Genomic DNA, 23106 nt, shown 5'->3' on the forward strand with positions numbered 1-23106 from the left:
TTAATATATATATGTGTATAGAAATAAACACGTATCTTAAATATACAACTTGATGAACTGTTTATAAACTGCCACCTGGTAACCAACACAAAAAATATCTAGTGCTTTGTTGTGGCTTTTTTCCTTTTTTTTTTTTTTTTTTTTTTTTTCAAATTCCTTCAGCTCAGTCTCCAATGATCAAATACTTATCCCACCCTAAAGTTAACAAATTCACTCTTCTTTTTCATTCTACAAAACTTCAGAGAAAGAATGAATTGTTCCCCGGGGTATGCTGATGTATTCCAGACAGAAAGAATGTAGAACACAACTCTTTGTGTTACTGGTGTAGCATGATTTTGCAAAGAGAAGGAAATTATCTCCCTAAGAGGATCAACTTCTGGAAGATCCTGAGCATACGCAGATTTGGGTTTTGACAAGATAATACCTGCTTCACATCAGCAAAATGTGATGATTATGAAAGAGAATAGAGGTCCTTATCCTAAGCAAAAGTAAATAAACAAAATAATCTTAGTTCAGTAAATCCCTACTACATTGTTATCTGTCCAACATACTTCCCTCCACCTAACCTCTTTAAAATATTTCTTTGGAATTCTTAAGATTAAAACATTTATTTCATCAGCCTTTCTTTGTTCTATTTGAAGTTAAGTCTGTTCCCCATTGCATATAGTGCCTCTATGGGAATTCTTTCTGGCCTTTCTTGCAAATTATCTGAAGTCCTGACTTTTTTTTAACTTAAATCACCTTTATTTTAATTTAATTCAAGTGACTAACAGTTATACAACTATTTTTTTCTATTCTCTGTCTTTTTTCAATCATTTTGATTTGATGGTTTCCTGGAAATGTTAATGCTAATTTTCATTACAGTGTCATAGGGCACTAATCAATGCATGTTATTTTTTCTTAAAATTTATTTATTTATTTTGAGAGAGAGAGAGGGAGAGGGAAAGCATGGGAGGGGCAAGGAAAGAGGGGGAGAGAAAGAATCCCAATCAGGCTCTGCACTGTCAGCGTGGAGCCCGATATGGGGCTCAAACTCACAAACTGTGAGATTATGACCTGAACCAAAATCAAGAGTCGGATGCTTAACTGACTGAGCTGCCCAGGGGCCCGGATACATGTTAGTTTTTAACCCAGCATTTCTAAGATATTTCCTCCCCTGTAATAGCTACATATATACTCAGTGTCTTAATAGCAACAGACATTACCCAAACTCAGGTACCCCCAAACATATGACTAGACTATATCTTTTCAGGTCTCCTTCCATGTGCTCTAGTGTAATGATTTATACAATTAAAGCTTTGGAGAACTTTTTTAAATCAAGCTAACAGATCTAAGAGTTTTTTACTTTACTTTTCTTACCACACACAAAGACTTAATTATGTTTGCAGTCATCCAGATGCTGTTTTGTATATCTCTGTGAGTGATTCCTTCCTGACATATATGAAGTCACAGGGAAAACAGGCCTTTTGATGTATAAACCAATCATGAGATGGTAACATCTTTTACTAATCAAGGGTACAGCCAAAAAAAAAAAAAAAAAAAAAAAGGAATCTTAACATCAGATTATATAGTGTATAAAAAGCTCCAGGAGAGATACAATATATCTAATATTTTGTACATATGTATGAATTCCAGCATTTACAAGAGTACCTGCAAAACAAATGCCAAAAAGAGATGAAAAAGTACCAAAGCATCTGTTCACTGGAGAAAAAGTCTCCAAGAATACGAAAGAAAATAGAATACCTTGATTTTGAGCATACACAGAGCCAGAGATAACACATGAACAGTCTAATTGTGCTCTACTTTTTTACTAATTCCAGGAAAGAAAGAAATACTTGACTCTTTCAACATATTACTGTTTCTAGTATAAGAGAAAAAGAATAATGCATTAAGCATTGCCTATTTCTCTGTTAAGGCTGTCTCTTTGCCTATTATATAGATTTTCAGCTGAATTTGATTTCCGGACCTATGATTCAGAAGGTGTTATCCTGTACGCAGAATCTCTTGACCACTCATGTTGGTTCCTGATTGCTCTTCGTGATGGAAAGATTGAAATTCAGTTTAAGAATGAATATACAACCAAAATCACAACTGGAGGCAAAGTTATTAATAATGGTTTATGGAATACGGTATGTTTTATAGATTTTAGGAAGAATATCTCTACTTTAACACAGTTTAACATCATTAATAATTTATTTCTATGGTGATACCAAATCAAAATGGAGTTGGATTTATTTGATGTTATATGAAGTATACTACATACGCTGTAAATCCTTGAAACAGTCTGAGAAATGATAATGTCACAGAATATATTTAGGATTTTTGTAACATTGTTTTCAGTTATTTGCTTAAACTACTCTGTAACTTTTTACCTTTTTTAATGACTTATTGATGTCTCTCCTATAGGTTATTAGCGGGCATAACAGTTTATGCAAAGATACTACTGATCAAGGACAAAAATACTGAATAGCCACCAATATTTTTTAAATGAAAGAGAAATGCAATAGTAACATAGAAATACACATCGAAAGACTAGTACATATAGTAATTAATTCAATTTTGAATATTAGCATATAGATAAGGAACCATTTTGTATAGAGAGTATATACCAGCCAGTACCAATTACAGTGCTCTTTTAGATGATCACTAAAAGTGAGCCTAAAATGGAAGTTTTCGTGAAGGGATTACTTTCATCTATAATGGGGAGAACTCTTTTCTGCAAGAGTCATTGCTGTTTTCAGCAGGTTCTAACTGAGAAATCAGCTTCACCTTAGAACGTGGTACCCAAAAGAGACACTTTATATGCCTGTGGGATCTGGCAAGAGGTCTATATTGAAAAGACATGTGACATCATCACTACATTATTTCATTTCTTTATTTACCCACTCGTGCACTCATATATTAACTAAGCCTTTAGTGAGCACTTCTAAAATGTTAAGTGCCTGGGGCTCCTGGGTGGCTCAGTCGGTTAAGCATCTGACTCTTGATTTTGGTTCAGGTCATTGATCTCAGGGTTTGTGAGTTCCAGCCCTGCATCCGGCCCTGTGCTGTCGGTGCGGAGTCAGCTTGGGATTCTCTCTCTCTCCCTCCCTGGCCCTCCGCCACTCATGTTCACATGTGCCATCTGTCTCTTTCTCTCTCAAAATAAATCAACTTAAAACAAAGAATTGATGAAAATGCTAAGTTCCTGAGTTCAAGGCACTAGAGCTATGGCAAGAGATTTTCCTTGCTCTTGAGCTTACTTGGTACCTCACAATTTAACAGGTGATGCCTTATGAACTAATACAATATAATGTGAAATCATTACAGTACAGGTAGCAAATTAGGCACAGTTGCACACAGATATGGTTTACCAAAAGTGGGGCTATCTGTCCTTTGATAGCCATAGATTTGGGGCTCTGGACTCTTAAATACACTTTTTTTTAAGTTTATTTATTCTATTTTGAGGGAGACAGGGACAGCGGGTAGTCGGGGAGGGGTAGAGAGAGAGGAAGAGAGAATCCCAAGCAGGCTCTACACTGTCAGTGGAGAGCCTGATGTGGGGCTCAAACCCACAAACCATGAGATCACGACTTGAGCCAAAACAAAGAGTTGGATGCTTAACCAACTGAGCCGCCCAGGTGCCCCGGGGCTCTTGACTCTTGACCAAACAGTGTCTGCGCATGATCAGATGCAACTGTCAGAGAAATCACTAAAATTTTCTGGCTTCTCCAAATGCTCTCATTAGCGTAGCTTTGCCGCTACATCTTTCCTACTGCATCTATACGTAGAATACTTGGCTCATACAGCTATTCCTCCACTGTCCTAGAGAATACATTTTTAAGTTTTTTAAAAAAATTTTCTAATGTTTATTTTTGCGAGAGAGAGAGCACACGCGCACACACACACAAGTGGGGGAGGGGCAGAGACAGAGAGGGAGACACAGAATCCAAAGCAGGCTCCAGACCCTGAGCTGTCAGTAAAGCCTGACGTGGGGCTCGAATTCACAAACCGTGAGATCATGACCTGAGCCAAAGTTGGACGCTCAACCGACTGAGGCACCCAGGTGCCCCATTTTTTTAAGTTTATTTATTTATTTTGAGATGGCAAGCTTGAGCAGGGGAGGGGCACAGAAAGAGGAAGACAGAAAGGCAAGCATACCCCGCATAGTCAGTGCAGAGCTCGAAGTGGGGCTTGAACTCATGGACCACGAGATCATGACTTGAGCCAAAGTCGGACACTTAACCGACTGAGCCACCAAGGCACTCCTGAAGAATACATTTTATTGCCTCGTGTCCCCACATCTCCTATCTAAAAATCACTAAAATTACTTTTTCAGCAAAAGAGAGCAAACAGAATTTTTCTGATCAATTGATACAAATTGAAAATGTCACCTGTTTGGAGGAGAATTTAGATACATTTTAGGTAATATAGAATATATATAAAGAAGGTAAATATTTACCTGCAAGGCTAACATCTTGAGTTGCAGATAGTGTTTACTAATGAATTATCCATGAATGATATGTTAGAGGCAGGATTCTGGATTGGATTGAAGGCAGCTAGCTATTCAGTTCCATACATTTTGTCTTCTATATTTATGATTCTTATTAAAAATAAACTATTATTTAATGATATGCCCATATTTTAAATAAAACATAAAATTTCCCTTTGTAAACTGAATACAACTTGACATTAAAAATTTAAGAATAATAAGGAAATCAGAGAAAAACTTTAATCTGGTAATAAATTTGATGCTGGCTAGTTTTTAAAAATTCTTAATTTGATATTTTAGGAATTTATGAATTTTCTCCCCCGCCATTTAAATAAGATTTCTTTTCTCCCTATCTTTCATTTAAAAAATATTACTTCATGGTATTTTTACCATTTTACAGTTTTGTTGGTTTGTTAATAACTTGTACAGTTTCAGGCAAATTTATGCAGACACGGAAATTATCTCAAATAAATAGATATTTCAAGTAAATGCTTTAATTGACAAAGTTAAGTTATATTAATCATTAAGCATTAATACTTAAGTTACATTAAGCAAACTGGAGTGTTCACTTAGTACCATTTGCTTCACTAATTTTAAATAATTTTAAAATTTCAAATAAAATACTTTAAACTTTTTTTAATGTTTATTCATATTTGAGAGACAGAGACAGAGTGCAAGCTTGGGGTGGGGGCAGAGAGAGAAGGAGACACAGAATCTGAAGCAGGTTCCAGGCTCCGAGCTGTCAGCGCAGAGCCTGATGCGGGGCTCGAACTCACGAACAGTGAGATCATAACCTGAGCCGAAGTCAGATGTTTAACCAACTGAGCCACCCAGGTGCCCCTCAAATAAAATACTTTGAAAATAAGAATTTAAAATGTAGAGCTTAGGATTGTTGTAATTGAGATAAATAGAATGTGGATAATTGTTAATTAAAATGGTTATAAACCATAGAAATAAATAAGGCTATATTATAAGTCATTACATCTCATATTTAGGTATAATTCCAATATTGGTGGGAAATTTGTACTTTGTACCATATTTTTATTCATTCAAAAAGGTATTTATTGAGTGCTTTGTGTGCTGTTCCTTCTTCTAGGTAGTGAGGCTACAATAGTGATTAAAACAAAATCACCACTCTTGTGGAGCTTGCACTCTAGTGGTGAGATGTTAACCACGAATGCATGAACAAAATAGCTACGTCAGATAGTGGTTAGTGCTCAGAGGGAAAGGAAAAGCAAGGCCAGGCAAGAGTCATGATGGTGAGTGTGCATGTGGAATCAGGAAAGCCATCTCCGATGAAATCACATCTGACCGGAGACTTGAGGGCACAAATCATGAGCAATATATGGGGCAAGATGATTCTGTGCCATATGAACAGCAAGTACAGACCATCAGGCAAGCGGATGTGATTGTTGTATTTGAGGAACGACGCAAAGCTCAGCATAGATGCAGTGGAGTAAGGGAGGGAGGGAGGAATAGAAAATGAGGTTAGAAATGTGGTCTGGAATAACACCAGGTAGGGCCATGGGGACTCTATTGAGAAATTAGATTTTATGCTAAGTAGAAAGACCTAAGATGATTTTGAGAAGTGACATGATTTAATTTGCATGTATGTTAAAAGATAATCAATTCTAGGGGCACCTGGGTGGCTCAGTTGATTGGGTTTCAACTCTTGATTTCAGCTGAGATCATGATCTTATGGTCTGTGGGATCGAGACCCATGTCGGGCTCTGCACTGACAGTGTGGAGCCTGCTTGGGATTCTCTGTTTCTCACTCTGTCTCTGCCCCTCTCCCTCTCCCCCCCGCCCCAAAATAAGCAAACACTAAAAAAAAGAAGATAATCCTAATCAGGACATGATGACTTTGTGGAAACTAGATAGTAGAGAGTAAGAATGAGACAGGATATGGGCTTATGAGACCACTGGACCACTGTAGTAACTCAGTGGAGAGAAGATGGCATCTCTGACTAGAGCGTTGATGGTAGGTGGTGAGAAGTAATCAGATTCTGGATATACTTTTGAGCTTCAGCCTTCAATTTAAGGTAGATAAAAAGTTTTGAATGTTCAACATAAAGAGGGGTTTAACAGCCATGAGATTGATTATTGTTTATCTGTGGTTCTAAACTGTCTCATCGAGTGCCCATATATTCATAATGCTCCTTTCCTGTCCTATAATGAAATGCATCAATAATGTAAGCTACTTTTGCATATCCCTAGTAGAAACCAATATAATACCCTAATTACTATACAAAGAAATAAAGGGAAGTAATTTATAAGAAAATAATACATATTTCAGTATATAAGGGCTCAAGTGCAAGTACAGTATTTGTCAAAGCTTGCTCCTATATGTAGAATAATGTGAAAGCTGCAAATGAAGACTCATGCTGGAGTATTGTATTGGCAATTCAAATACTGTAAATGCATAGATACCATCAGTAAAGGTGATCTTCCAAAATAGTGAGAAACTCTTGGTAAAGATCCACGCAAAACAAACATCAATTTATCCTTGGTTTGCAAGACTGTTGATATTCTTGAAAAATTCAGTGAATGCTGAAATGGTACAAAAAATGTTTTGTGTTCATATATGCCAAACTCAGATAAGCATGAGTACACTCTGCATGAATATCCTGCAGGGATATTCAGAAGGTTTGCAGGATATTGGGCATTTTATTATTTTGCATGACGATCCTCCCTATTACAGGTATCCAGCATCTTGCAATGTGAGCATGCATCCTACTCATTGCAACAGCTAAGTACCCTCCCCACCCCCAAATTTTCCAAATGCCCTAGAGTGGGAGAGTAGAGCCCCCATTTAAAAGTATTTGCATGACTAAGGGGAAAAAGGTCTGAGAACTGAGCTCTGGGGCTTATTATAGAGGTTGAAAAGAAAAGGAGGAGCCCCCAAAAGAGACAGAGATGGAGTGGTAAGACTTCCAGAAGCAAGCTAGACTGAAGTTCTAGAGGCTAACTTAAATTTCTCCAGAAGGGGAGGGTGTGATGCTAAGTGAAATAAGCCATACAGAGAAAGACAGATACCATATGGTTTCACTCTTACGTGGATCCTGAGAAACTTAACAGAAACCCATGGGGGAGGGGAAGGAAAAAAAGAGGTTAGAGTGGAAGAGAGCTAAAGCATAAGAGATTCTTAAAAACTGAGAACAAACTGAGGGTTGATGGGGGGTGGGAGGTAGGGGAGGGTGGGTGATGGGTATTGAGGAGGGCACCTTTTGGGATGAGCACCGGGTGTTGTATGGAAACCAATTTGACAATAAACTTCATATATTGAAAAAAAAAATTTCTCCAGAAGGGAATAGTCATTTGAGTAAAATGATACTGATTGGCTGCATTGAAGACAGAGCATTGACCAACTTTAAATCTGTAAATGTTACCAAAGTTATTTTACATTAGAGCATAATTTTTCTCTTCCTATAGTGGTGCTTTAACATGCCTACCTTTTCACTTCCATTACTGATGAGTAAAAGAAGAGTTTTCATTTTGAGTGCTAGAGTTTTGCTTGAGGAGATTGGTTCTTCAAGTCGTCTTTTTGGGAGGATTTTTTATTGTTGTTTGCCATCACTTTCAATCTTTTTTAAAAAACCAAACCACTTTCAAAATTGGAAAAACCCAATTTAATGTATTGTATTTCCTTATGACCTCAATTACTTTTGAATTTTGAAATAAAATATAATTTGTATGTAATGAACGGAACACTAGAGATACTGATTTCTCATAATTTATATTAAAAATTTATTTCCCTTATTGATTCCATATGTATACTTCCAGACAATTGCAAAATAAGAACACTTAAAAGTTTCCTTAAGATTTTAGGGGCGCCTGGGTGGCGCAGTCGGTTAAGCGTCCGACTTCAGCCAGGTCACGATCTCGCGGTCCGTGAGTTCGAGCCCCGCGTCGGGCTCTGGGCTGATGGCTCAGAGCCTGGAGCCTGTTTCCGATTCTGTGTCTCCCTCTCTCTCTGCCCCTCCCCCGTTCATGCTCTGTCTCTCTCTGTCCCAAAAATAAATAAACGTTGAAAAAAAAAAAAAAGTTTCCTTAAGATTTTGTATAATTACACACTGGGGTTGAAAGATATATTATAATTGAATGTTTATATTTAAAAGAATAATATTGATTTTTTTTACCTTAAAATAATTCATTTACTTTTCAGACAAGAATTATCACTTTAAAACACATTTTTACCACCTTTATAGTAATTAGACATTTCAAATGGGTTTATGACAAATTAATTATTACATTAAAATGATTATTTTGAAAAATTATTTACTGGAATAATACCAGGATTTTTTCAATCTTAGTGTTTCAAATGACATGCAGTGATGTTTGGTTGTTTGATAATTTCTGTATTTTTAATTGTAGGTCTCTGTGGAAGAATTAGAATACAGTATTAGTGTAAAAATAGCTAAAGAAGCCGTAATGAATATAAATAAACCCAGAAGCCTTTTTAAGCCTGCAAATGGATTTCTAGAAACTAAAGTTTATTTTGCAGGATTACCTCGGAAAGGGGAGAATGTACTCATTAAACCGGTAATGATCCAAGCTTCTATCATTTATCATGGATGAATTCCTCTTGTCTGTAATAGATTTGAAGATGTGTTTTTCTTATAGTCAAAGAAGTTATTTTGTTGAACACACCAACTGTGACAACTTGAATTGAACAAGGAAAAATCACATAGTGATCCTTGAAAGTGTATTAAGGAAATAAGAAAATGAATGTCGTGTTTTTGAGCCCATTTAAATCCCCAGTGTTACTCATGGAGAAGTAGGCCTTTTCAATTCTCAAGCATCAATTCAATGTCAACATAACTGTCCATATTCAGCTGTTGCAGATACAAGTACATTTATTTGAGTCCCAAAATACAATATTTTATGGAAGCCAGTCAAAGAATTTTCTTAGGTCTATTTTAGGACTTAAAATTTGGGAGATAGAATAGCGTGTAGGATAGAACTTCTAAAAATCTTAAAAAAAAAATCTTTGCTGGGAGTACAACTTCAGCCTGTCATAAATTAAAGTTATAAAATAAAAGATGATTTTCTGCATATGATGTTTGTCTAATAGCCATGGAATAGGTTTTATGAAGGAGACTAATCACTGTCCTTGAAGAGCTTTAAAAATTTCATTTGAAGTCACGGGCCTGCCAATTATACTTGCTGATTTACCTTAAATATTTACTATTTTATATCCATCTTTTACTCATGGCAATTCAGTTACCATAACTTTTGAAAGATTTCTGCAATATGGTATAAAACCTGAATTGGTTAACCCATGTCAGAGTGAATATATCTGTTCCTTTGAAATTGAGAAATCAAGACATTTTAAAAGTAAAATAAATTATTCAAAAACTATTGGTAAAATGGCTACTGTGTGTCTTGAGTCTGGATGCTTTTTTGACTGAAGAAAGCAAACACTTTTGTTCCCGAAGACAGTCAGGGTCTGATGGCAAGACAAACCTATATTATAAATGCAACTAAAGAAAGCAGCTTGCAGCCCAGGGCCACAGCTAGTAGCGTACATGGAACTTGAGAGCAGAAAAACCATCTCTGGCTGGGAAAGGCCAGTAGGACTTGAGGTGTTAAAAATCATTAGGATCCCAGTGGGGCTCTGTGATGGCATAAACTGAAAAAGACTGTCCATCTGAAAGATACCTTAAAAAATTAGATAAAATTCGAAACATTTAAAATATTTAAAAATGTCGTCAAAGAAAGGGTTTTCCCTCTAAATGAAAACTGCATCTATATTCAGTTAAACCACTCTGAGTCTGACTTGTTTAAGTTGCACTCCTTGACCTATATTTCAATTGGTTAGATTAACCCTCGTCTAGATGGATGTATACGAGGCTGGAATTTGATGAATCAAGGAGCTTCGGGAGTAAAGGAAATTATTCAAGAAAAACAAAATAAGCATTGTCTTGTCACTGTGGAGAAGGGTTCCTACTATCCTGGTTCTGGAGTTGCCCTATTTAGCATAGATTATAGTAAGTGATTTCTCATTTTACTTCTCTTTTCTCATTAATGACTAAATTTATTCATTGACAAACTTCAGTAATTCCTTCAGTAAACATTATGGAGTACTTACTATGTGCCAGGAATGGTGTTAGGCTAATTCATATTGTTATATATTTTTTAAATTAACTTTTTGAAGTATATTAGGGGGAAAAAGTAGTTGAATATGCTTATGTTACTATTTAAAGATTATTGGCACATAACCCCATCAATTTCAAGTAAATTCGATTAACCTATTTTAAGGTTCACCCATTTCTCAGTTGTATTGAGTCTATTGATTAATGCATCAAAAGGATTTGTCTTCATTTCTGGCATTTTCATGTAACTGTTTCTTAAAATGTCCACCCCTCTGTTGAAATTGCCCATCTGTACACATTTTCTACCTGAGCCTTCAACTTATTATTCATAATTATTTTCAATTCCCTGTCTGATAGGTCCAATATCTGAGTCATAGCTAAGACTGGTCATGTTGACTGCTTTGTCTCTTGACGATATGTTGTTTTTCTTTGTTTCCTTCTGAATTGGATAATTTTTGGTTTAAAGATGAGCAACTTATGTAGAATAGTAGAGACAGATAAATAATATTTTTGTCTGGAAATGAGCATATTTCTGCTTTTGCTAGGCCCTTAATAAGGTGGTTGAATCAGTCTCATCAAGAGTTGAGCTGCTTAAGCTTTCTTGTTTCCACAAATATTCTTCAAATTCCTTTATTGTTACCTAGTGCTTATGGTAGGGAATGGTTTCTAGAGGATTTTTCTTAATAGCTGATCCATCGTTAGTTTTAGGTATTCTGTTTAGGGTATGCCTCAAGAAAGTGTCTCTCCATGGTCTTGCTTCACCCCAGAAGAATGCTCTCGTTACTTGACATTTGCTAGCAAGGCAATGGGGTCTGGAGAGCATTCTCTAATGTTCTGGTACAGATTCAATTTTTGGCAGATGTTGTATCCTTTGACTTTTCTTTTCCCCCCTCCCAACCACCAGCGGGGGAGATACCTAATGGTCAAGACTCAAGATGTTTTTCTGCTTCTTTTCCATGGTAGGTGCTCTTTGGTTGTTTGTTTTGTTTTTTTTTTTTCCGGTTTCCTTTCCCTAACCTGAAGACGTAATGGGTCTTTGCATGTGTCCTAATGATGACAAAGTTTGTTGCCTTTCTCCCAAAGCTGTAAGGCTTTTGTTGCCTAAAGAAGACAGAGAAGGATCTGGGTGGGACTTGTATACTCCCTTCAGGTTACTGCTCCTCTCTTCTAGGCCTGCACCAGGAGGGAAGCTTTCTCTGATTTCTTTCTCTGCCCCATTTTTCTCTTGAGTACCCATTTAAGGTCTATGAAGAAGAGCCTATAAATGGGTGTGGATTCCTCATGTGCCTGAAGTTCCCAGGGCTTCTGTATTCTCATATGAGCCCCCATTTGGAATTATCAGTTTGTTAATATTTTTATTTAAATTCTTCTCATCAAATTGTATAGCATCTGGTGTCTGCTCTGAGTAAGAGAGGAAACTCTTCCTGTCTTTCCATGGAAGCACTTATCTTTCTTCAGATTTCTACTTTGTTAGTTGCTCTGCAACCACAGCTCCTTGACAGTTGAAGAAAATTGTGTTTAAGTATATAATTGGTCTTTTGTTGTTGTGGTTGTAAGGGCAGGAGCAGTGCTATTTCCAGTTTTGTCTACAGTCTTAAGCAGAACAGGAGCTCTTGCCACACTGATCCAGGTTTTTGTGTGTACAAATAATATATCTGTAATATCCTAGGACATACATCTTTGTACTTTTATATGATTAATTCTGTAGGAGAGAATCTTAGATTCTGTCTGTCAAAGATTATGCAAATGTATAGTTCCTGTTGCTCAGTTAGATGCTTTTCCAAAAATGTTTTATGAATTTACACTCCTACCAACAGAATAAGAGAGTTTGTGCTTGAGATTCGTTTCCAATCTGAGAGTTGAAAAATTACAATTTGTAGTTTTATGTATGGTTATCCCAGTTTCTACTGAAGTTGAATATCTCTCCAGATGCTAATTAGCTATTTTTATATCTTAACTATCTTATTAGGTTCTTTTGTCTTTTTCTGTTTAGGAGTCCGTTATTTGAGTGACTAAATTTTGCGTCATAAATTTAATGTTATTCTGATATCTCTGCTTTAAGAAAAAATTATATATACATATATTTTTTTAATGTTTATTTTCGAGAGAGAGAGAGCAGGGGAGGGGCAGAGAGAGAGGGAGACACAGAATCCGAAGCAGACTCAAGGCTCTGAAGCTGTCAGCGCAGAGCCTGACACGGGGCTCAAACCCACAAGCTGTGAGATCATGACCTGAGCTGAAGTCGGATGCTTAACTGACTGGACCACCCAGGCGCCCCAAGAAAAAAATTATATGTGAAATGTGTTTATTTGCAGTCTACGAAGTATTGCTACAGTTTTAAGGATGAATCTTAACGCGGGTACTTTCTGTATTCCTAACATAAGTTAATGCAATGTCTTCAACATTAGTTCTGTATATGATTTTTAAAAAATGTTTTAACTAAAGTTGATGACTGAATGCAGGAAAAAACTAGGCCCACAATAATTTGCTTGAAGGAAAAACTCCCTGAAGAGAAAATGAGGGGCGGCTGGGTGGCTCAGTCGGTTAAGCCTCCTACTTCCACTCAGGTCATGATCTCACGGTTTATGAGTTCAAGCCCTGCATCGGGCTCTGTACTGACAGCTCAGAGCCTGGAGCCTGCTTCAGATTCTGTGTCTCCCCCTCTATGCCTCTACCCTACTTGTGCTCTGTCTCTGTCTGTCAAAAATAACTAAACATTAAAAAAAAGAAAATGAAAATAGTTATAACGTGTCTAAAAAAAATCACTTTCATAAGTAATTAGCTATTTCATGGATAACTTGAAAGTGATCCAACTTTAAAACATTTTATATCCAAATTAGTTAGCATATAGTGCAATAATGTTTCAGGAGTAGATTCCAGTGATTCATCCCCTCCACATAATACCCAGTGCTCATCCCACCAAGTGTCTTCCTTAATGTCCCTTGTCCATTTAGCCCATCCCCCACCCCAAACCCCTCCAGCAACACTCAGTTTGTTCTCTATATTTAAGAGCATCTTATGGTTTGCCCCCATCCCTGTTTTTATACTTTTTGACTTCCCTTCTCTTATGTTCATCTGTTTCATATCTTAAATTCCACATGAGTGAAGTCAAATGATGTCTTTCTCTGACTAATTTTACTTAGCATAATATACTCTAATTCTATCCACGTTGTTGCAAATGGCAAGATTTCATTCTCTTGATTGCCAAGTAATATTCCATTGGGTGTGTGTATATATATATATATATATATATATGTGTGTGTGTGTGTGTGTGTGTGTGTGTGTGTGTGTGTGCATATATATATATACATGCACACACACACACACACACACACACACACACACTACCTCTTCTTTACCCATTCATCAGTTGATGGACATTTGGGCTCTTTCCATACTTTGGCTATTATCAATAGCACTGCTATAAACATTGGGGTGCATGTTTCCCTTCAAAACAGCACACATGTATCCTTTGGATAAATACCTAGTAGTGCAATTGCTGGGTCGTAAGGTAGTTCTATTTTTAATTTTTTGAGGAACCTCCATGCTGCTTTCCAGAGTGGTTGCACCAGTTTGCATTCATACCAGTAGTGGGATTTCTCCGCATCCTCACCAACATCTGTCATTGCCTGAGTTGTTCATTTTAGTCATTCTGACTGGTATGAGGTCATATCTCATTGTGGTTTTGATTTGTATTTCCCTGATGATAAGTGATGTTGAGGATCTTTTCATGTGTCTGTTAGCCATCTGGATGTCTTCTTTGGAAGAGTGTATATTTGTGTCTTTTGCCCATTTCTTCACTGGATTATTTGTTTTTTGGGTGTTGAGTTTGATATGTTCTTTATAGATTTTGGATAGTAACCCTTTATCTGATATGTCGTTTGCAAATATCTTCTCCCATTCTGTTGGTTGCCTTTTAGTTTTGTTGATTGTTTCCTTCACTGCGCAGAAGCTTTATATCTTGAAGAGGTCCCAATAGTTCGTTTTTGCTTTTGTTTCCCTTGCCTCCAGAGATGTGTTGAGTAAGAAGTTGCTGTGGCTGATGTCAAAGAGGTTTTTGACTGCTTTCTCCTCTAGGATTTTGATGGCTTCCTGTCTTACGTTTAGGTGTTTCATCCATTTTGAGTTTATTTTTGTGAATGATGTAAGAAAGTGACCAGGTTCAATCTTCTGCATGTTGCTGTCCAGTTTTCTCAATACCATTTGCTGAAGAGACTGTCTTTATTTCATTGGATATTCTTTCCTACTATTTCAAAGATTAATTAGTCATACATTTGTGGATCCATTTCTGGGTTCTCTATTCTTTTCTATTGATTTAACTGTCTGGTTTTGTGCCAGTACCATACTGCCCAAAAGTGACCAACTTTTAAATTAATATTTAAAGTTACATTATAACTTCTGTACATTTGCATGTTTATTTTAGTTTGAGTTTGTTAATATCTTATTGTAAACTTACTTATTTCAAAATGATTATATTTTATATATATATATATATATATATATATATATATATATTTTTTTTTTTTTTTTTTTTTTTTTTTCCTCCCAAGTGGAAATTAAGGATTAGGAGGAAAAAATGTAATAGCATTAGATGTGGCTAAGTGGAAGATCATCTTGTCAGGGGGTCATTATTTTTTCCATTGACATTTACCTTTTCAAAATCTACAAGCAGTATTTGGGCTATTGCTATATATTACTTCTTATTAAATAAGGAAGACTTCATTCAAATTGTGGATTAATATTTTTAGGAATTACACTATTTTGGAAACATATCAATTCAACACATTGTTGAGTGACTGCTGTGGAGAACAACGTGGTGTTAGAGACATGTAGAGCCTGTACTCTAGTGGGATAGACAATTAACCTAGTAATGAATAAAAAAGATGTTAACTATTATGACAAGAGAATCACAGGAGAAGAGTTCCTGTTAGAATTTCAGAGTCCAGAATTGATTTCAGAGTATTTCTCTACTATCAGATATCTAACTCCCCTATTTGTATAAATCCTTATTTTTCCTTCCCCCTGCTTTGAACTGACCCACCCCCCCCCCCACTTTAAGGATGAGGAATGGTGGGTGATGGGGCTATACCTAAGTGTTCCCTCAGAAATGTTATAATAAATTCAGTGAGCTTCGTTCTAAATGTGTGCTTTCAAATATGACCACCTTGAGATTTGACCAGTGATGATTATACAGGCTAAAGGAATATCTGTAAAAGAGCAAACAGGGAAAATTCATAATAATCTGAAATACCACATCTAGAATTTTATTCTAGAAAGACCAGAAGAATGGGGCTTTATTTATTTGTTTTTTGCCTGCATTTAAAAAAAAAAAAAAATGGCTTTTGTTTTTCTGTGTGTTTTTTTTTTTTTTTTTTTTTTTTTTTTTTGCCTAAGTTATATAGTTCATTGAGAAAGGAGAACTAAAATCTTTAGTATTACACGAAAATGGCTTTGAGTATGAATAGGATTGGAATAATTCCTTCTGGTGTACTTTAGGAGTACACTGATCCTGCTTCTGTTTTATTGTTTAAACAGATAATATATCCAACGCTGAGGGCTGGCAAGTAAACGTGTCCTTGAATATTCGTCCATCCGCGGGCACTGGTGTTATGTTCGCCTTGGTTTCTGGTTACACCGTGCCCTTTGCCTTGTCTTTGGTAGACTCCGCCTCTGAAAAGCTTCAGGTAACTTTACTAAACCTTAGTGATTCTTGTTTTTCTGTTTTGTTTTGTTATCTGTAAAGTGGATATATTAGCAGTATTTACCTCAAAGTGCTATTTTGAAGATTAAATGAGATAACATATGCAAAGTATTTGGCACACAGTCTCTAGTACATCAGTAAAGACTCCATAAATGTCCATTATTATTACTTTCTTACTGGCTTATTTCCAAGGTCTGATCTAAGAAGTAGGAGAAATTGAAAAGCCTGTTACTGCATCTACAGCCAAGCTTAGGTAGACTCACACACAGGCTGCCTCGAGGTTTCCCAGAGTTCATAGAGATCCACCTTTATTTAGAGTTCTGGAAGTTATCATGGGAGTCTGTGCTAACAACATAAAAGTGAGTCTGATTAAAATTCACTCGCAGATATTCTGTGCCTAATTATAATGTTTTGTGCTCTCTGGCACTCTTAATCTTTTTTCCCATGAGTAAATTAGAAAGAACTAGAGAAAAGTAAAACCAGTCCACCTGGCTTCTTGCTGGCAACTCTGATTTCAAATTAGGAGGAAGAACAGGAAAAAAACCTCTTGGATAAAAGCAAACATGACCGTTATCAGAAGATCTGTATTATTCAGCCTTCTATTAGAGGCTAATAGCTCTGACCATGTATCATCGACAGTGGATTCCAACAAGTTATAACAAGAAGCTTGTGTTTATGCCCAGGTTGGTTTGGATGTTCTCTGTAGCTTTTGGAAAGAGACATGTAATTGAATCATGTCTGTAATAATACAAAGATGTGCTGTTTGCAGACTAATGATGATTGCAGAGAGTTGCTGGTGGTTAAGCATAAGCAACCTAAGAGATCCTGCCAAGTTTTTATCTCCAGTCTACCACCAGGAGCTTACTACGTTTTAGATTTCAACTTGATTTCAACTTTTTGTTTGCCTTTTTTTTTTTTTTTTAATGAAATGGAAATCCTATCTTCAGCACTACATCCATGCAGTAGAGGACATTAAGGCATGCCATGTCTTTGATGTTTATTTGGTCTTTTCCGTGTTTGACTCCATGGCTGCTGCTGCTGCTTCTCCCCCCACCGCCCTCCTCCTGCTCCCCCTCCTTCTCCTCCTTCTCCTTCTTCATTTCCATGTCAGACTGCGTTCTCAAGATCTGTGTGCAGCGTTTCATAACATTATTTCACATACTATTGATCATTCTGGAACAGTTTGTCAGCTGGCCATTTTAAGACTCATATTAGTGAGTTCAAGGATATAGACATGTATAACGGTAACAGATTTCCTCAGACAGCCTGTATTTGTGAAGTAGAGACTTAACATAGGTATCTTGGATTCTTAAGTAAATATTTCAGACTATCTTTCTACCGTCTCATAACATCCATGTTCCTAGTCCCCATTTTATTTTCTGTCTTTTTACATTTCCTCTACATACACATATGTTATATGCATAGATCACTGTCAACAAGTTGAGTGATTTTGTGTATCAGCACTTTGAAAAGTTAACAAAATGAAAACATTCTGTGTTTTGAATATCATCTGGTGAATACTCTAACTTAGTTCTGGTGAACCCTGGCTTTTCCCTCTCAGGAGTTCTTCGCTCACTTTGTCCCAAGTCTTAACAGGATTGCTTGTGTGGCACACAAAACCCTTTCAGTCTTGCTGGCATGTGCTTACTAAAGCACTTTACATTTTCCAAGTCTTTTCCCCAACAAAGGGTTATTCAGCTCCTTCCTCTTTCACATGTAAGTGTTGAAGTTAGGAAGGCTCACAAACAGAAAAATATTGCTTAAGACATGAGTTTAGGCAGACAACTCTCTTGGCTTACTGAATTTTTAGAAGCCACTATACATCTTAGCTGACCCTGAAATTCGTAAAGCTAATGTATATTTTAAAGTTATGATTATTATAACAAAATTTTTAAATTTAAATTGGGAGGCTCTATCATACTTATTTTTTCCTCATTGTAAGTCAGTTTTTGAATTTAAAAACCCCAAAGTCACTCTTAAGTGGCATTACCATTAATACTTGCTTATATTTTGTCTTTGCTCTGTTTTCAGGATATCCTGGTATCTATCGAAAATATGGTAGTATCTCGGGTAGAGGCCATAAGTCTGTGTTCCAATGAACAATTCCATCTGGAAGTAAGGGTCAACAGAACCAGTCTGGAACTGTTGACTCCACTTAAAAAAGATATCATCTACTCCGAAGACCTTCAAAGTCAACTTGCCATTTTGGACATAGCAATGAAAGAAAGAGTGTCCACTTACCTGGGTGGCCTTCCAGGTATCTTCTTACTTTTTTTTTTTTTTCAAGGTTATCTTTAAAACATCTTTCAAAGTATGTTTTTAATCAAATTGATACTATTTTAAAATTTTCATTTTAATAAAAGGGCATTAGAAGGGCAGACAAAATTCCGGTACCCATTAGTCTTTTCCTGGGGATTTATATTGACATTTTATTGGTACATTTTGTTTATTAATTGTTTTTAATAGTGAACTAAAACTAACCAAGTTTTGCTGACTATCCTAGTCAGAACATATTTATTAGTGGGGCGCCTGGGTGGCTCAGTTGGTTGGGCATCCAACTTCAGCTCAGGTCATGACCTCGCGGTCCATGAGTTCAAGCCCTGCGTCAGGCTCTGTGCTGACAGCTCGGAGCCTGAGGCTGCTTCGGATTCTGTGTCCCCCTCTCTCTCTGCCCCTCCCCCACTCATCCTCTGTCTCTCTCTGTCTCAGAAATAAATAAACATTAAAAAAATTAAAAAAAACATATTTATTATTTCAGTTCATCCTCAAATAGTCTTGTGAGTTTAACATTTATTCTTTAATTCATCCATCATTTGTTTACTTATATTTATTAAGAACCTACATCCCAGGTACCAGGGACATAGTAATAAAAAAAAAGATATGATCCCTGTTTCTAAACCTTTTACAATCTAGTGGTAGAGGCAGTCATTAAATAACCAGTTAGGAAAATATGAGGATAGTTAAAATAGTGATAACTCCTATGAAGGAATAGTAGGTATTGCTCTTAGAGCCTGAAAATGGGGACTTGGTCTGGTTGTGGGGGCCAGGAATGAGCTCTCTACAGAAAAGGCTAAGATGTAAATATGATAAATTGAAGGATTAAACTTAACCAAGTAATGGGGTAGGAATTGGAATTAATATGCAAGTGAAATGGTCTATATGTGGGCAGAATGGGGGATTGACACGCTTGAGGAATATATAGAAGATGGGTATGGTGCGAGCACATTGAGCAAGGGGATGGTAGTACAATATGAGGCTGTGAACTGGGTGAGGATTTGTAGACCTGGTCTGGGGTCCTGAGTCTTCTTGTAAGAGCCATGGGAGTCTTTAAAAATTTGTAGGCAAGGAAATGGTATATCAATATACCATGCGTGATGGATGGAGATGGACAGGTGGAAGGCAAAAGTGGATGAGATGAGCTGGGGGCTAATGAAGTAGTAACAAACAGAAGCAACAAGCATACCGTCATCAATCAGTGCCTAGTGACCAGTCTGGGCATGTTCAGACTGCTTCAAATGGATCCACTTGTTTAATTTTAATTTTAAATAGACCTGTGAGGTAGGTGCTATTATTATCCCCATATTACAGATGAGAAAGCTGCCGGACTAGGATGATGGCAGTGAAGATGGCACAGTGTTTAGATTGGAGATGTATGTGGAAAACAAAATTAATAGGATTTGGGGCACCTGAGTTTCTCAGTTGGTTGAGCAGCTCTTGATTTCAGCTCAGGTCATGATCTCACTGTTCGTGAGATCAAGTCCTGCATCAGGCTCTGTGTTGACAGTGCGGAGCCTGCTTGGGATTCTCTCTCTCCCTCTCTCTCTGCCCCCCCCGCCATGCTTCCCCCCTCAAAACAAATAAATAAACATTAAAAATTTTAATAGGGTAGAAAGGCAGGTGTAGGGATCCCCTTCTTAGGTATCTGGCATGTCCAGTTTCATGGGTGGAGATTCCATTTACCGTAAGATGGGGAAAACTGGAGGAAGAGCACATTCATCTTTAACTTAATATTGGAAAATATGAAATTGGCATCGATCTTTCATTTTAAATGGCAAAAATAATTGAGGGAGAGAGTTTTTGAGGAATATTTTCTGATACCATTTTCAGGTTATTCTCCTAGGAAAATTCTGAGTTTGATGTCTGGACTTCTAGTAATCTTCATTATATTACTTTAACTGCTCAGGGCCTTCATTTTTGTATATGGAAATTTTATCTGGGTTTTTGAGGAATAGAAGTAAAGATTCTATAAAAGTGATAGATTATGGGGCGCCTGGGTGGCTCAGTCGGTTAAGCGTCTGACTTCAGCTCAGGTCATGATCTCACAGCTTGTGAGTTCCAGCCCCGCATCAGGCTCTTTGCTGACGGCTCGGAGCCTGGAGCCTGCTTCAGTTTCTGTGTCTCCCTCTCTCTCTCTGCCCTTCCCCTGCTCACAGTCTCTCTCTCTCTCTCTCTGCCCTTCCCCTGCTCACAGTCTCTCTCTCTCTCTCTCTCTCTCTCTCTCTCTCTCTCTCAAAAAATAAACATTAAAAAAATAAACATAAAAAAATTTTTTTAAAGTGATAGATTAGACAGATAGAAAATCTATCATTGTTAATTATTACAAAGTTACTTAAGTTACTGTGGATAATTATTAGGAAGTATCATTATTGTTCAAATAAATAAATTCTGTATCAAAATCTACCTCCTTATTTACAAATTAGTTGAATGCAATTTTTATAAATCAGACAACAAAAGAGTTCAAAAGAGGTAAAACTGTCAAATTTTAGTGGTTCCAGGACTTTTTCACCAACACTTTAGATTGACTTCAGGTAAGATGTGTTTAGAAAAAGAGTGAGGAAAATTGAGAACTGTGACAATTGAGATATTAGGAGTAGAAACAATGGGATAGGTAAATTACCAGTTAACATGCAAAATAGGCATATTGAATTGAATGTTATGAATTAAAAATCAGGGAAAATTGACGATTCTGAGGATTTTTATAATAGTGGCATAATCTTTGATGCTCTGCCAGACTTGAAAGGGTTTCATAAAAAATGCTGTGAGCCCCTTGGGGCGCCTGGGTGGCGCAGTCGGTTAGGCGTCCGACTTCAGCCAGGTCACGATCTCGCGGTCCGTGAGTTCGAGCCCCGCGTCGGGCTCTGGGCTGATGGCTCAGAGCCTGGAGCCTGTTTCTGATTCTGTGTCTCCCTCTCTCTCTGCCCCTCCCCCGTTCATGCTCTGTCTCTCTCTGTCCCAAAAATAAATAAACGTTGAAAAAAAAAAAAAATTAAAAAAAAAAAAAAAAAATGCTGTGAGCCCCTAGAAAAGTATGGACTTTATTCACTGTATTGGCAAACTAGAGATAGAAAATTTGAACTGAATATTTTTTGCATAAGGCACTAAGGAAGAAGAATAAAGGCTGAAAAATGTGCATTGGGAACTAAATTGATGGAGAGAAGATGCCAAGAAAGAAGCAAGTATAGAGATGGCTGTTGTTACGATGAATCATAGCTCTTAGGAATTCAAGGGTGTAACTCAAGTACTAAGTCTGATGAAGAAAGTGAAAGTGTAGAAAGGCCCAAAGACCCTAGTCACTGAAGCATTATTAAAATTATTTTTTAAAACACCAAACAGCACATAAAAGTGAATTCCCTATCATGAGTTGCCATTTTATGCTCAGCAAGAAGCTATTTTTTGGGAAAATACAGAAATCTGCTTTTATTCTAGCAATAATAAAAGAGATATATTTATCATGACATTTTAAAAAGATTTCCAAGTAGCTATAGCTTGGATTTGAAAAAATGATTTAAAAATGCTTATCAACTATTGTTCAAATTTAAAGAGAAAATAATAAGGGCGCCTGGGCGGTTCAGTCAGTTAAGTGTCCAACTCTTGATTTCGGCTCAGGTCATGATCCCAGGGTCATGGGATCGAGCCCCACATCTGGCTCCACACTGAGCATGGAGCCTGCTTGAGATTCTCTCTCTGTCTCTCTCTGACCCTCTCTCCTGCTCTCATGCTCTCTCTCTCTTAAAAAAAAAAATTTAAAAAGAGAATAATAAAGTAGAACATCGCAAGTAAGAATATGCTCTTTTCGACTCTTTTTCAAGTGTGTTTACTTATCTTAGGTTTTGATGAGACTGATTGTGTTTATGAAATCAGAGGAACTCATGATATGCTGAATCCAGTGCCAGGCACAATACTTTATATACACGAGTCACTTAATATAAATTTATTGGATAGAATAACATTACTAACATTTGCCTTATGATTAGAATTAGGTTGGAAATGGGGAGTCTGAATAGTTCCTCTAGTTGTAAGCAAATAAGATGCCAAAAGTCTTGGGCTAATGTTTTAACGTTCTGTTTTTACAGATATTCCGTTCAGCGCCACACCAGTGAATGCCTTTTATAATGGCTGTATGGAAATGAGCATTAATGGTGTTCAGTTGGATCTGGATGAAGCCATTTCTAAGCATAATGATATTAGAGCTCACTCATGTCCATCAGTTTTGAAAAAAACAAAGAATTCTTAAGGCATCTTTCCTGTGCTGATGATATTTTTTTCCTGTGTGTAATTATACTTACGTTTCAATAATAGCTGAAGGGTTTTTACCTGCAGTGTGCAGGCCTTGATTATTTTATGGTACTTCGACTCTCCTGGAATTTCAAAAAAGGTTGTTTTTCAAGAGAACAAGACCCTTTTGTGATACAAACCACATTAAAAAATTCTTACCTCTATTGCTGCCTAGAAATTAAATAATGAAATACACAAACATTTCTAATTTGAATTTTTTTGCTACAAATGACATTTCTTCATGTTTATGTTTGCAAAAGTAAAATTTAATTTTATCACCATGA

The 23106-nt window shown here is 36.8% G+C and overlaps 1 protein-coding gene across 1 annotated transcript in view; it reads left to right on the forward strand.

The window, feature by feature from the left end:
- Positions 1-23106, forward strand: part of PROS1 (protein S) — a 70921-nt gene extending 47815 nt beyond the window's left edge. The window contains exons 10-15 of the mRNA XM_025914125.2: positions 1940-2129; positions 8846-9013; positions 10293-10461; positions 16102-16250; positions 18299-18524; positions 22621-23106. Of these exons, the coding sequence (XP_025769910.1) occupies positions 1940-2129; positions 8846-9013; positions 10293-10461; positions 16102-16250; positions 18299-18524; positions 22621-22781 (1063 nt within the window). The 3' untranslated portion in view covers positions 22782-23106. The remainder of the gene's footprint in view (positions 1-1939; positions 2130-8845; positions 9014-10292; positions 10462-16101; positions 16251-18298; positions 18525-22620) is intronic.

The sequence above is a fragment of the Puma concolor genome, chromosome C2, assembly GCF_028749965.1.
Source record: "Puma concolor isolate L17-30 chromosome C2, mPumCon1.1.hap2, whole genome shotgun sequence".
Lineage (NCBI taxonomy): Eukaryota > Metazoa > Chordata > Mammalia > Carnivora > Felidae > Puma > Puma concolor.